The following is a 15,293-nucleotide window of genomic DNA, read 5'->3' on the forward strand; positions in this document are numbered from 1 at the left end:
GAGTCAGACACTCAACCGACTGAGCCACTCAGGCACCTCAATCTGGATGAATCTTAACAACATTAAATTTTAAAAGTTTCAAAATACTATATGCAGCATGACACCTTTTTATAGAGTTAAAAAAAGGAACACTTCTAGATATGTATAGATACCAAAAGATTAGAAAAGGAGAGAAATAGATGAGCATAGATTTGGGCCTATGGTTACCAGGTGGAGGGCACCCAGGTGGTGAATGTGGTCAGGTCCATAGATGTTTATAGTGCATACTTACAATAAGTATGCAGGTACAATAATAAACACAAAAACCTATAAAGTGGCCCATGCTTCCACAAATGATGAGGTTTCCTGAACAAAGGATCATGATTAATTCAATTCTATGCTAGTGGAATCTAAAAAATGAAGATAAGAATCTGAGCTCTGTACTATTGCTTGATTTCTAGAATATCCTGCTCCTTGGGGACCAGAAGTAACGATGAAGATACCAGAATTTTCTAACTTCACATTAGATTTTTAAATCATAGACATAGATTTGTCTGGTATCATTAAACTGAGCCCATGGTGCCTTCAAAGTTCTGTTGGAAAACAGATATGCAATAGTCCCCAAGCACAGTTCAGCGTTGCGTACTGGGCAGATCGTAGACACGTGGGTGGGCAGGCACAGGTGGAGACGTCAGTCTCTGTCTCCACTGGGTCTTCTGGCCACAGACCCCTGTCCCTCTCCTCTGACCACCCGGCTGCCCAAACTCTCCTTTGGCTGCCTGTTCTAGGCATCTGCGTGTATTTTTTTTTTAAATGTGAGATTCAAAATGGTAGATTTAAAAACTGATATTTTGGGGGCACCTGGGTGGCTCAGTCGGTTAAGCGTCGACTTTGGCTCAGGTCATGATCTCACAGTCTGTGAGTTGGAGCCCTGCATGGGGCTTTGTGCTGACAGCTCAGAGCCTGGAGCCTGCTTCTGATTCTGTGTCTCCTTCTCTCTGCCCCTCCTCCACTCATTCTCTCTCTCTCTCTCTCTCTCTCTCTCTCTCTCAAAAATAAATAAACTTAAAAAAAAACTGATATTTTTATTAAGAAGGGTACAGCTTTTCACTTGTAGTTAGAAAAGAGCTAAAATTACTGTTTTTAAGTGTTGCTATTTATGATCTACAGCATACTTGTTTATTAGCATCATAAAACGAATGAGGGTTTAGATTAGTAAATGAATCATTAAAATGTTAACGGTAGGAACGCAGTTGTGTGACAGCTAGTCAGACAGGCCATGCAGCAGTTCTAGAGTTTTCCCTCCTAGTGAGAGGCGCTGGGAGATTCATTCTTGACCCCTTCCTCCTGCTTGAGTCACACCCCCACCCCTTTCCCACAGCATCCCCGGGAAGGGTTCTGAGGAGTTCGCATTTGTACATGCAGGTCTTCATCCACTTCCTTGTTCCTTCCTTAGGCTCTGTGTTCATCTGTAAAATGTGTGGGTGAGGCATAAAGCCCTCATGTCTGTGAAGAACTTTGTGCTGCTTTGAAGACGTGTGCAATTTAGGAATACTAGAGCTGGCTCTAAGGAAATCAGCAGACTAGTTGGGTAGCTTTTTGATTTTTGAACTTAACTCTTTACTACTTGTCAAGATTTCGGTAGGAAGGGCACTAAGAGGAGTTTGCAAAATTGTACCCGAACACAAAAATTCAGTACCTGTCTACTTGGCTGAAAAGCAAATGCAAACAACAGAAATAGTTTAAATCTGTGCTTTTCCCCACTTTAGCTACTTGATGGGGGAAGAGAATTAGTGGAAATGAATGTTGAGAACTGTCCAGATAGGGAGAGAAAACCCAAGGCCCACTTGCTCTTATTACATTGAAGAAATTCTAAGATGCCTTTCTTAAAGTTGAGTATTTTCCCACAGCTAGATGGGCATGCCCCAGAGAAAGCATGGCAAAGGCAGAGAGTGTCCAGCCGCCAGAGTGTCCATCATAACCGTGTGTCAGTTTCAGGATCACTGGAGTTTGGCTCAACACCTCACTCTACACCTGCTATTCTTCTCTGGACACACTGTTGGGTTTCTTCTTTGTCAGCAGTTTTGCTACACACGTATTTCTTTTAGATTCATACAAATCCTACGTCACATGAAGAACCCTGAGTCCCCAATGTTTTACCTAATTTATCCTGTAAGTCATATGACATCCTTGGCAGAAAAGTCACCATCTTTCCTCCTTAATTCCTATTGAACATATTGTAGATTCACTTTTGCATTGATGTGTTCACTTCCATTTCACTTATAAAGTGATACAGTTGAAAATACATATAAAAATTATAAAGACGTTTGGACCATGCATGGTTCGAGGTTTGACCTTGCATGGTCGAGGTTCATAGTTGGAATGTAAATGTCAGACATTTAGTGCTCTATGTGACAGAGACAACTGGATAAAGTTCAGTGAGGAAAATGCCCAACTGACATACTTAAAGAATAAAAATAAAACAGATTCAACATGAGAATATATATTTAGAAGAAAGTGTAAAACAAAAAAATTCCCAGGAATTATTGTGACTTGCATCCAGTTTGAACTATTTGTATTACAGAATAAAAATAAAAATAGAAATGTGTTTTGATCCTTCACCCAAGGATCTGGTAGCTTGTAGAAACATTATTTTCTGTGAATGAGAAGAAATACAAAATAACACTTATAAATTACTTCTGTTTCACTTTATACAAATATGTCAAGCCCAGGCATTTGGTATTCTGCTAATATTTACCTGAAGTAGACATCCAGAATTGAACCTCCCTTGAGGCAGATGTGTCAAATGTAAAGTGTACAATTCATTTACATGTACTGTAGTGCCTTTTGTGTGCAAATGAATGGAATGCTAAGATACTTTCTAACTTCTCTGATTTTCATTTGAATGCTGTAGATAATACACATTTCACAGCCATTATAATCCCAGCCATTATCATCCAGGATTAGAATATGAATGTAAAGCGGGTTCCTGCTACCAGTGTCTAATATCCACAAGTGACAGAATACAAACCTTGGAACAGAATCCAGCTCAGGATCACACCAGCTCAGGACCCTCACCAAATCTAAGAGTTTAATGGGACATGTTTGCTGTTTTATCATAGAGTGCTTAAATTTTCTTTTTTTTAAAAAAAAATTTAATGTTTATTTATTTTTGAGAGAGAGAGAGAGAGAGTGCATGTAGGGGAGGGGCAGAGAGAGAGGGAGACACAGAATTCGAAGCAGGGTCCAGGCTCTGAGCTGTCAGCACAGAGCCTGATGCGGGGCTCGAACTCATGAACTGGGAGATCATGACCTGAGCTGAAGTTGGCTGCTTAACTGACTGAGTCACCCAGGCGCCCCTAGAGTGCTTAAATTTTTAATGGTCAATTATTTTGGGGTCATTGTCTCCCATAAAACATGTCTGTGGTGTTCAAGATCAAATGGAGGGTAAAAAAAATGGAGTAGGAGAAACAGTCCAGGTGACAACAGTGGCAGACCCTCAACTATATTTGACCATGTGAAGCATGAATGCAGCTGTAGAAATGCCCAAGAATGCACAAGAAGAGGCAATAAAATAACTGTCTTATTTCCTAGTTCAGCACAAACTAAAAAATACAAGGTTCACTGGGGACAAGAAATATGAATTGGGAAAATAACAATTCTTGAAGTGAATTTTTCTCATACATTATTTATAACATTTTGAAGAGCAATTTGATAATAATTCATTGATTAAAACAGGAAAGGAACTCATGATTTTATTATTCTCCTGGAAGATTAATGCAATTATGGGTAATATCTTATTCTCACTTACTGTAAATAAAAGAGATTTTGTGAAAACCAATTTAGGCTAAGCAGTTAGAGTTCTGAGATGTTTGTTTCCTGCCTTAATTAAAAAAAAACAATTTATATTAAGAAGACTCCTTAAAGGGCACATGCTATTGAATCAAGAGTGAACGATTAGAAAGGAAGGCGGGACACAGTCGTTAGTTAAGGTTCAGAAGCTGAGAATAGGGTTGACAGTGCATGGGGGAGTCTCTGAAGGCTTCTGTGCAAGAGGGCAACACAGTTTATCTATAAAATTCCTTCTAGTTCTAAAGCACTATAATTTTATTACTTCATGGTTGTAAACTGCTTGAGTTAAAGATCCTTAAGAAAAATAACATTTATTGGTTGCCTAGCTTGCCATTGTGCTAGATGGTTTCACAGTCATTATCTCACTGGTTCTTTATCTGAAAGAGAGAGAAACAATATTACCCTACTTTATAGATAAAGAAGCTGAAGCTCAGAGTATTAAGTGAGTTATTCACTCTCACAAAGGCAGAATTTGAACAAAGGTTTTTCTGGCTCCAAAATATACTGTCCTCTATCCCTCCCCCCGCCCCACCTTTCTTAGACTTACTTCTGGAAAATGTCCATGGGTCTTTTGTTGCTTAAAGTTATCACATTATGGGACATGCTTAGCATTTCTGTGCTGAGTCCTTTTGCTCTGGTACAAAAAGCAGGAGGTAGAGAGAACCATGGTGCTCTTTGGAAGTTAGAGGAAGTGAGTGAAAACAGGTTAGGATAGTCCTGTAGCACCTTCCAGAGACCCGAGGCAGAAGAAAGAAAGATTGGGGCATGGGGAAGAACAGCCCAGGGCAGTGTGGTACATGTGGTCAGTCAAGGGGGATGTGGAGACCTGGCCATGTGACCTACAGTCATGGGGACTGCTATCCCTTGGTTTTCTCATTCATAAAATGGGGGAAAATAAAGGTTGCCCTCCTCTCTTTGGGGTGCCATGAAGGGCAAAGAAAGGTATCTAGGACACAGAAAAAAAAACACTGTAGATTATAGAGTGCTATATGAGTGACAATTTAAGTTATTGTCCATGTTTGAAATGTAGAAGTTTTATTTCTCTTTTTCTGAATGTCCCTCTCCATGGGGTCGCACCATGAAAATTGAGTTATCTTAGTTCATGGAACTATTAGAAGTTGATTTAGAAAAAAAATCACCAATAAGAGCTATAAAGCACTCTGACTCTCTCTCTCTCTCTCTCTCTCTCTCCCCCCTTTTTGTTTTTTATATTTGAAAGACACTTGTTATTAATAATGGATTGCTGTTGTATTAATCCAGATTTACTCACAAAGAGCTAAAGTACTTTATATGTAATATCTTCTACATCATCAAGAGCAGGCTAGGCTTTTCCTTGGAACTAAAGGAAATTTCTTCTTCTGTAATCCTTTTTCTCTTCTTGCCCAGCTTAAATACAATTATAGGAAAACACTTTATAGCTGCTGGCTGCTTCACTTTGGCTGCACAGTGAGGGGTTATGAAATGGGATGAAATGGCTCTGCACAGAGTGCATAAGTAATAAGTCAGTCTCCTGATCCCTCCTCATTCCACCAGTAATGCCAAGAAAGTGGCTTGTGCAGAGGAATAACTGTAACTACAAAACCACATAAGAAAGTCTTGCTGGGACGCCTGGGTGGCTCAGTTGGTTAAGTGGCCGACTTTGGCTCAGGTCATGATCTCATGGTCTGTGAGTTCAAGCCCTGCGTTGGGCTCTGTGCTGACAGCTCAGAGCCTGGAGCCTGCTTTGGATTCTGTGTCTCCCACTTTCTCTGCCCCTCCCCTGCTCATGCTGTCTCTCTCTGTCTCTCAAAAATAAGTAAATGTGAAAAAAAAAAAAAGAAAGTCTTGCCATCACAGGGACTCTTCTTCTAAGTCCTGTTGTAGACTGTCCAGAGTAGACAAAAAATTAGGTGACCTTTTGCTTCTTTCCTGTAACTCATAGAGTTGTAGGTGTGGAAATACCATTGTTCACTTTAAGCAGATTATTAGGAGCTTTGTCCTGATTTTCCACCTTCCCAAATCGTGGGAAGAATTATTAATTAGCAGGCACTGTATTTCTTACCTAGCACATCTTCAGTTCCCTCCTTTCCTACCTCCCTTCCTTTTTCCTTCCACCCTTCCATCTCCTCCTTCCCTTCCTCTTTCCTGCCCTTCCTCCGTTCCTCTCTCCATCCGCCCCACCCCCCCACAGTTCCTCTTCCTACCTTCTTCTCCTTTTCTTCTCTTCTTTTTCCTTCCCTATTTCCGTCTCTTTCTTTCTCTTGCCCTCTCTTCCTGGGGACACAAAGGGAGCAAAAACCCTATCTTGCCTCCACAGAGTTTACTTTCAAGTGGAGAACTTTTCCTTTCTCAACCTTGTCTGTGTCACTTTCATAACATAACCATGATGGGTATATATATATATATATATATCCATATACATATGTATATACATATATATATGTATATACATACACACACACACAGACACCACACACACCACACACCACACACACACACACACACACACACACACACACACACCCCTCTTGTCTTCACAACAGAATATGAAAGCCATTTCTAGCCCTGTACTTACAGCTATGGAAAATCGCTGAATGTTTTCATCCTCACAGTCTTGGATGACCTTATTCAGTCGATGGTTATCATGGGACTCCCCATCAGTCACAATTACCATAACTTTTTTAACTCCCCTTCGGGCACCCCGGGCTTCAGTGAAAGCCTCCTTCCTGAAGAAATCAAAGAGAAAAGAGAAGCAAATAAAACACCACCCCAAGGTTAGGCAAAGTGATAAACAAAAGAAAAACAGTGACAACTGTAGCTAGACTAGTGCTGTCCTTCCAAGATCAACAATGACACCCATTGTTCAAGCTGGGAGGCATGATGATCATTATTTGTAATAGTTTTAGATTTATTCCAGATGATGGAGAGGTCACCATTTTGCTGATCATCACATATCCCATATACAAAGGGCAGCAGTATTTCATTCTTTGGAAACTTGTCAGGGAAGATGTCACTGGAGCACACATCAGATCTAGAGAAGGTCAGATCTCAAATACTCTCTCAGCCACTCCTTTCTCTATAAACACTCCTCTTTTCTTCTGCTTTTGGCAGAAACTTTTGCTCTGTCCTCTCCTCACTTCCCCCACATCTACTCTGACATTTATAGAACAGTATGGAAATCCTCTGAGCTGAGGAGGGGAGCTGGGGGAAAACAGGAGTATGGGGGAAAATCAGACATGGTCATAAAAGACTGCAGACAGTTGTGGTCTGACTCAGTGATTAAGCAGGGCTATGGAGGACAAAAGGGGCTGGAGTAGCTATGAAAAATTTGGTCTGAACTAGGTTTTAGGACACAGGCTGCTGGGGATGGGGTGGGAGAAGGTGGCACGGAGAGAAAGGGAAATGCTATGCCCTAACTGCAAAGAAAGGAGTTTTTATTTAATTCAAAAAGCATTTATGGAAAGAGCTGAAAGAGAAGGGAACTTAAATTCTTGTTTGTTTTGTGCTTCTCCACAGGCGCGTGCACACACACACACACACACACAGAGGCACACTTTCCCTGTATTATCTTCTTTTACTCAACTCACTTCCCTCTCTTGAGTCAAGTAAGTTTATTTGGAATGAAACAATAAAAGGGTTTCATATAATATTTTTTTTTGATTTTGGTATAAAATGCAGCAATTGTTGTACTGAATGCTCCTTTTAAATATTTTAGTTTGGTCGTGAGGGCAAATACCTGCAGTTTGGAATATGCCAAAAAACATTTCTCTTAGACCAACCTTCCAAATGGTTTGCACAATACACATTAGTTGTACCTTAGGTACACAGTAAATGCACAATAGTAGGTATCTTGTGAGCAGGAGAGAAAATCCCAGTGATGTGGGCAAAGGGATTTTTATCTGTGATTATTTCTCTTTAAAAAGACTGAAGGCAAATATGAGAAGATATTAACAACTGTTGATTTGTTTGGTGAGTACATAGGATTTTGTTGTTTGCTTTCTTTACATTTTTGATTTTTCTTAAAAATTTCAAAATAAAGGAGAAGCTATTAAAAAAACAACAACTGATCACTAAGGAACTGCATATTTCTGCCCTCTACACTAAACAGGTAGATGTCCAACTTCTTTATATGTACAAAGGTGAAAACAGATGTTAAAGACTAGTCTTTAAATGAAGCTCAGACATGGATATCACATATGATTCAACCCTTTTTGTGGTCTTAATTCTCTAGAGGATCACCAAAACTTCCTACTTCTTACAAAGATACAGGTCATTACTGAATGAACCTCAGCTGATGGAGATAATTAAAAGACATTTCTTAAAGAAAATCTGCTAGATCTAAACAAGGGTTGGTTTTATATAATGTAAAACTAGCCACTGGCAGAACTCTTGAGTAGACTCTTTCTGTTTCAAATATCTTCAGCAAATTGCCCTTGACCCCCAAATACTACCATCCAATGAAAATAGAAGTAAAGGATTCTAAAAAATTAAAAATATTGTTTGCAATTGGCCCTGCTAGAAAGGAATAAAGAGCAATTAAAAATATGCTTCAATGTGAAAAAAGAATGTACAAGGATACTGAGTAATACCGCTATGGAGTTTTATTTATATACAAAACTCATTAAACTGTGTGCCCTACAGCTAGACCCTTTGTGAAACATGTAGGCAAAAACCATATAGGGTTATGGTATTTAGAGTGGTATTTACGCAGGAGCAAAGCAGCCAGAATATTTCTTCAGTTAGTTTTCAAAGATGAATATTCATTCTTAAGTGGTTGCCTTTAGAAAATACACAGCTCCCTACAGACTCAGAGCTTTCAAAGAACACTTTGATTTACTTTGAATGTGCAGTCACATTTAGTCAATTATTTAAGAAGGTTCATTCAGCACACCTCAACATGTGCACTCTCTGTGCATGCAAATTGGTGATCTGAAAGGCAGGTAAATGTAAAATTACCCCATCTGTTTGTGGTTATTTTCTCTTGAGTCCCATATAACTAGAACCACATGCTTCTCTAACACTTAGGGGCCTAATGCTGCACATAAAATCTCAGTTCTTCAGAATATCCATATTAACTATTTTAACCCCCTTAAAATACTGATCTTAGCAGACATGTGAAGTGAGAGAATGGGTAATTAGTTCATTAAAATCAGATGAGGGTCCAGAAGTTGAAGACACGTAACAGAAGGATCCTTAGTATTAGTCACATTACTTATTAGATCTCCTGTGATTTTGGTATTGTTTAGTTTTTGATCAGAACCTTACTAGCTTTAAAGGCAACTCATGAATAAAACAGCAAAAGATGGGAGTTGCATGCAATTGGGAACGATATAGAAAATAAAATGTTCTACATTGTGATCAAAGGACCGTTCTGTAGCTTCTCATAGAATGAAGTTCAACCACAGAGTGGATTATGTGCTCTCCGTGGAGGTGCAGGAGGAAGGAAGAGATATGAATTAGAGGAAATTTGGAGAACAGAAGAAAGAAAGAGTACACAAATGATGAAGTTCTTTCCACTTCTTTCAGTCTTTGCACTGAAAATGATTTCAAAGACAGCGCTATTGAATTTGGCTTCTTAAAAACTCTTACTTGAGAGCTTCAATAATCCTAAATTAGGTACTGTAAAATTATGGACATACTAGGATATAAATACATATTGAGTAGAAGTGGATGAATATTAATCCTCTTTTTTAAAAAATGGGGTTCCCAGAAGCTGTAAACAAAGAACAAAGGGAAAATATATTCACTAATATTTTGTCTTAGCACCCAAGAACATGATGCATTAGACTACAGTAGTTTTTATGACTGATTTTCCATGACTTAAACCTTTAGAATAACAGGAAAGACAAGAAGGACAGGGAGACTATGCTGTAGAACAACTTGATCCTATAACTATTAGCTAACTGGTGGAATCCAGTTTTTTAAAAAGATGACTTTAAATATTGCCAAGATAAATGCTCAATCAACACTCGAAAGGGCTTGATTGTCAACAGTTGGTCATGTGTAGTTTTTTTACCTTGGTCTATTTTTTAATCCACATACCTGGCTGTGTCTATCCCAAGGGCTGTCATAGTCTGGCGGCCACCTCTCTGGATTATTTTATTTGCTGCAACAAGTACCTCTTCCGTTGATGAGTACTTATTGAGGTTGAACTCATGGGTTACATTTTCTCCATACTGTACAATTCCAACCTGAAATACCAAGCCATTGTGAGTTTACCATCTAGCAATATTCCATTTCAATTTTCTTTAGTTTAAACATGTAGATCAGATGTCATACATTTTTGTCTTTTAGATAGTTCAAAAATTCATCAGTATACAAATCCTTCCGACAGAAATAACCACTGCCACTTGTGGATATTCGTAGCCCAAGGAACAAGAATGAAAGTACTGTTGTTAAACTTCTTAAACAATTGGTTTATCTCTGCAATAGTTTCTACTGAATGACTCTGGCAAGTCTTGAGGGGTAGAAGATACAATGCACTGACATGCTCTCTGCCTTCATGGAGCATCTAAATGAGAGAGAGAGAGAGAGAGAGAGAGAGAGAGAGAGAGAGAGAGAGAGAGGAAATCAGAGAGAGAGAGAGAATCAGAGATAGAGGGAGATTCAACACACAATCATTCCAATGCATGTTCAATTGCAAACTATGGAGAGACGGCTGAAATGGAAAAGCTGTTTAGCAAGTAAACCTAGGGCCCTACTTCAAAATGGGGGGTTAGGGAAGGCCTCTTCGAAGTGATATTCAAATTGATACTGAAAGGTGCAAGGAGGGTGGAGACCTGTCCTGGATGGAGACAGAGTGAGAGGATGGATCCACACAAGGGCAATTGGTATGTGAAGAAGCTGAGATGAGAAAAAAGTAGGGATGTCCTGAGAACAGAAAGAAAGTCAGTAAGCCTGGACTAGGCTGTGAGGGGAAGTGAAACCAGATGAGGCTGGATGAGTAGTAAGTGGGGCATGTATCTGGGGAGGGCACACATGTGCTTCAGGCTTTATCTAGCTCAGGCATAGCTTCCATTTCTCTCACACCAGCCCTTCTCCCCACCACCCCTTTTCTTGTTCAGTCTTCCCTTCTTTCTACCTTCCTCCTTTCATTCCCTCCTTTGCACAGATAGGATAACGTGGGCAGCTAACTGCAGAGCCATCATGGAGCAAAATGATACATAGGGTAAAGTGACACCAGATTGGATTTCCCTTGCTCTGTATTCCTCCCCTCTCCCTTACAGATGCCCATTTTTCTTATCCTTTTTCTATACCTTCTTTTAAATATTGATGTGAACCAATAGATCAATCTACATCAAGAATTGTGAGTGAAGATAACTTTTTGTTTAATTTCCCACCCCAAAATGAGAAATTCAGAAATTCTATACCCAATGAATGTCTTTTTAATGTAGAAATTCTGGGCATTTCATTTCTTGGGTCCTGGGGAAGCAATTTGAGACAAGCCTGCCTTCTTGCTAAGGCAATTGCCTAGTTTGCTCAGTGGTAAAGTTGCCTCTAGTGCTTTTTTCATACCCATCCTATTTCCAATTCTGATCTTACTTCCAAGTGGCATGAAGGTTCAGCATCTACCTTCCAGCCTCCCTTGAGGATGTTACAGTTGTCAGAAATCTTTAATTACATGTCTGACTCATAGATACATTTCCACAGCTGGGTCTTCTTTGAAACCAGAAGCATACTCTGGCATTTGCAGAAACCAACAAGACTACCTTCTAATTTAAAATAATCTTTATCATCTTTGAGCCACCTTCTAGAGTACACTAGACGTCTTGAAGCAATCACACCATTATGCTTAAATAAGAATAGTATCCTATATTTTTAATGCCTTTTGAAAAGCTTTCCCCTAATTTATTCAGATTATAATAACATTAATTGGTATCACATTTTATAAATGAGAAATTTAAGTTTAAAATATTCCTCACAGTGAAAGGGCAGAAAAGAGTCTAGTCTAAGATGTGAATCTTTTATCCCAGGGCTTTTTCCATCAGTCTACTTCCTCTCTACAGAAATACACCTCCCTGAACTCCCTGCATTCTGTGTCGCCTCATCCTACTAGTTTCTGCTAAATGCTGCTGCCATTGATGAATTGTTACTTGATGAATTCAATGAGCTATCTAGCTAATTGAGATCTACTGGAGAATATAATAGAAGTAAAGCAAACAAACAAGCATCATATTTTAAAAATAGAAACAGAACACATTAATCATTCCTTAGAGTTGTTTAGTTGGGTATAGGATAAATAAGAAAAAGATAGCATACGTAAGTGTAAGATAAGGTATATAATAAGCTGACTGAACATGCAATCCCTCAATCTATGTCCAGGATAGCCCTGCTCTTCTATGAATATATCTTTCACTGAATATCTGTCACCATCAGCCCCAAAGCCGTGTGCTCTTATAATTGGAATAAAGATGACCAAAAGTCCTTTTGGAAATATAAGCAGGCTACAACCAACTAATTATGCTAAATAAATAAATAAATAAATAAATAAATAAATAAATGGATGAGGATACACTCAAAATCCAATTCAGGTTATTTCCTTGAATCATAATTAAGTGTTATGGATAGTTATCTATTACTCTCAACACAGATTTAAAATTATTCTCCCAATGACCCTCATAGGTTTTAATTAGTAATCTAGGGAGACACTGTATAATTATTAAGGGAAACCATGAAGGTTCAACATTGTCTTTGTGTATAGAAATGTTCAGTGTAAATAAAAGTAAAATGATTTTGAAACTTAGATAAACATGATGCTTATTTTTTGGTACCAAGGTGAATAAATGCTGCTGTGGAAGTTAATTGCTCATCTATTCAGGACATCTTACAGAGTTTGTTTTTATTTCCCTTTGTTTTTGTTTGATCAGGCAGGAGGCTAAAGAACTTTGAAAACTGTCATTCCTGTCGTTATTCTTGGACATTTTACTACTTGAGTGAATCTACTGAACACTGTAGTCTCTCATTTGGATAAAATCTTGAACAATCTAGTCTTATTTCTTTGACTTCCTCATCTTTAGTAATCTTTTCCTCTACATCACCTATGTCATCCACTCTCAAGGTCTTATCCTTGACCTTGTCAACTGGAAAAACTGCAGCACCTCAATCTCAATTTCAAGTATTTTACCATTAACTTGAGCTCATTTATGTCTGTCACCAATTCCTTCACCATATCAAGACTTGCAATTAATTCAGAGATCCTACTTTTTTTTTTTGTCCCTAGCTTAGATTCCATGGTCCATCACCACAATCATTTACTTGCAAACTTTAACTCCTTTAACCTTTTTTCCCCTCCATTAACTCACATGGCTAACCTCCAACTCTGGTTAAGTCCAAATATCTCCTTTACTTTCTGTGCTTCTGTGACTTCAAATGTTTCTACACAAAAATCACAAATTGTAGACTGGTCTCACTTTAAAGTTATGGCCATGAATCTCAAATGTGGTTGCACATAACACTGCTCGACAGTCCTACTCCTTTGTACTAATGAGCGTATTTTGCTCCCATTTATTGAGTGCAATCAAATTCTGGTCATAAACTATTAACTCTTCAGGAAAAAGACAGTATCACATTGATACATGGGGAGGAGTTCACACGAGAAGAGGAAGAATTTATGCTAATTAAACAAGGCAGCTTTGTGCCATAATATTTGACATTTCAAAATACTTTACATATTTTATAAAACCTACTATGGACTATTGGATTATCTGGACACCAGGAACAGCAGAAAAATTTTAGCCTCTTGGTAAGTCAGAAATCAGTGCTTTATACCTTCTCTCTCTCTCTCTCTCTCTCTCTCTCTCTCTCTCTCCCTGTCTTTCTCTACCTACTTAACATATATCTCACTTCTATAAGTTTATTCTTTAGATAACTTGTAACTGTCAGTTGCCTCACCTTTTCTTTATACTTTGCTTCTAACACTCCACATGAGTCTCTTCAGATGACCGTCTGCCCTTGGATTACTAGATCTGCTTTGTTCCAAAGGTTCAAAGAGCGAGGAGTGCCTGGAAATTTTTTCCTTTATCGCCTTTTGCCAAGCTCCACAGGCAATGCCTGAGTACAGACAGTGAAAGACCAGCCCCTTCACTCAGAATAGCTGAAGGCCTTGATTTCACCTGAAATCACACCCTTGGTTCTTCTCAGTTGTTACTCTGTTTTGCTCCCCCAAATCTCTTACTATTTTCTTTTAAAAGTACTCCCTTAGTAAATCACTGTCACTTGGCTCATTTTCTCAGGGTTTGCTTCTGGGAAACCAGACTTAAGGCAGCTATTATCTGTGTTTCTGCATTTCTTCCTTGGCTCAGGCCAGACCTCACTTCACTCAACCTGGACCGTGGCAATAGTTGGTCTTTCCGCTGTTGGTCTTCCTCCTATTTTCATTCTCCTCAGCTCCATCTCCTCAGCTCTTACATAAATAAATGTAAGGCTAACTGCCTTGAAATTCTGCTTACATAACATCCTTATTCAAAAATCTCCACTAACTCTCCATTGCCTACATCAACGACTTTAAAATACACTCTAAATGGAATTTTTATTCTACTTAAAATAGAAAACAGATAAAACTTGAAGTTGCTCCTTGGAAATACAAGACCTGTAAGGTAAACTTCAGTTTTCTTCCCCTGACCTGCAGTCACTCAACAGCCTTTCTAGTTCTCCCACGTCTTCAGGACTCCCCAGTATGAACCCTGTCCCTACCAAGTGCCTTTCCTCATCCCTCCAACAAAGCTAAGTTCTATCCATTCTGGAAGATCCAGTACAAAGAGTCACTTTCTCTGCAAAACTTTTCCCACCTAGTCGCCAGTCTGGCTTACTGATCTTCCCCTTCTCTAACCCCTGAAGCAAACTTGTCTGTTTTGCTCCTGGGAGTACTGCATTCTTCTGAACTTCTTTGTATGCATGCTTTATCTCCCAACTGCATTATATATAGGAGCAAGCAGGGCTAAGGAGCATGGACTATGTCATAGCTTTTGGTACTCTCTTATCCCATGCTGCTGTTTTGCTTTGCTTATGATTGACCCTCATACATTCTTACTAGATGACTGTAACATTTCACATAAGACTGAGATAGCAGGGAAATAATGATAAGCAGAAAAAGAAAGACATAAAGATGTGTGGGAAATGAGAAGACTGGGGGCAGTGGGATCTCAAATCTTAGGGAAATGACGCTCAGTGTATGTCCCTGGCTGATAGTGGGCTGCATATTTCCTTACGAATCAGACAGAATAAGGCCTGCTGTGTCTTTTCCAGAAAAGGGTGGCATTCATTGATTTTCATCACAGGAAAATGGTCAAATCACAAAGCAAACACATGTAACACTTTGCTGAGTATTAACGGGACCCAGTTAATAAACAAGTTTTAGTCCCAGCTTAGGGTATAAGTTAAGGCAGGTAAAACAGATTTATACTTGATACTATATGCAACAGAATCAAATAAGGATGATAATGAAATAACAAGATAAAAAGTTAGCCAAGTGAGGCATACAGATT

The 15,293-nt window shown here is 38.9% G+C and overlaps 1 protein-coding gene across 1 annotated transcript in view; it reads right to left on the reverse strand.

Moving 5' to 3' along the window:
* ITGA1 (integrin subunit alpha 1) overlaps positions 1-15,293 on the reverse strand; it is a 159,815-nt gene that overhangs the window by 59,106 nt on the left and 85,416 nt on the right. The window contains exons 7-8 of the mRNA XM_043598743.1: positions 9,853-10,001; positions 6,386-6,536 (exon numbers count right to left, since the gene is read on the reverse strand). Of these exons, the coding sequence (XP_043454678.1) occupies positions 6,386-6,536; positions 9,853-10,001 (300 nt within the window). The remainder of the gene's footprint in view (positions 1-6,385; positions 6,537-9,852; positions 10,002-15,293) is intronic.

Source organism: Prionailurus bengalensis, chromosome A1 (assembly GCF_016509475.1).
Source record: "Prionailurus bengalensis isolate Pbe53 chromosome A1, Fcat_Pben_1.1_paternal_pri, whole genome shotgun sequence".
Lineage (NCBI taxonomy): Eukaryota > Metazoa > Chordata > Mammalia > Carnivora > Felidae > Prionailurus > Prionailurus bengalensis.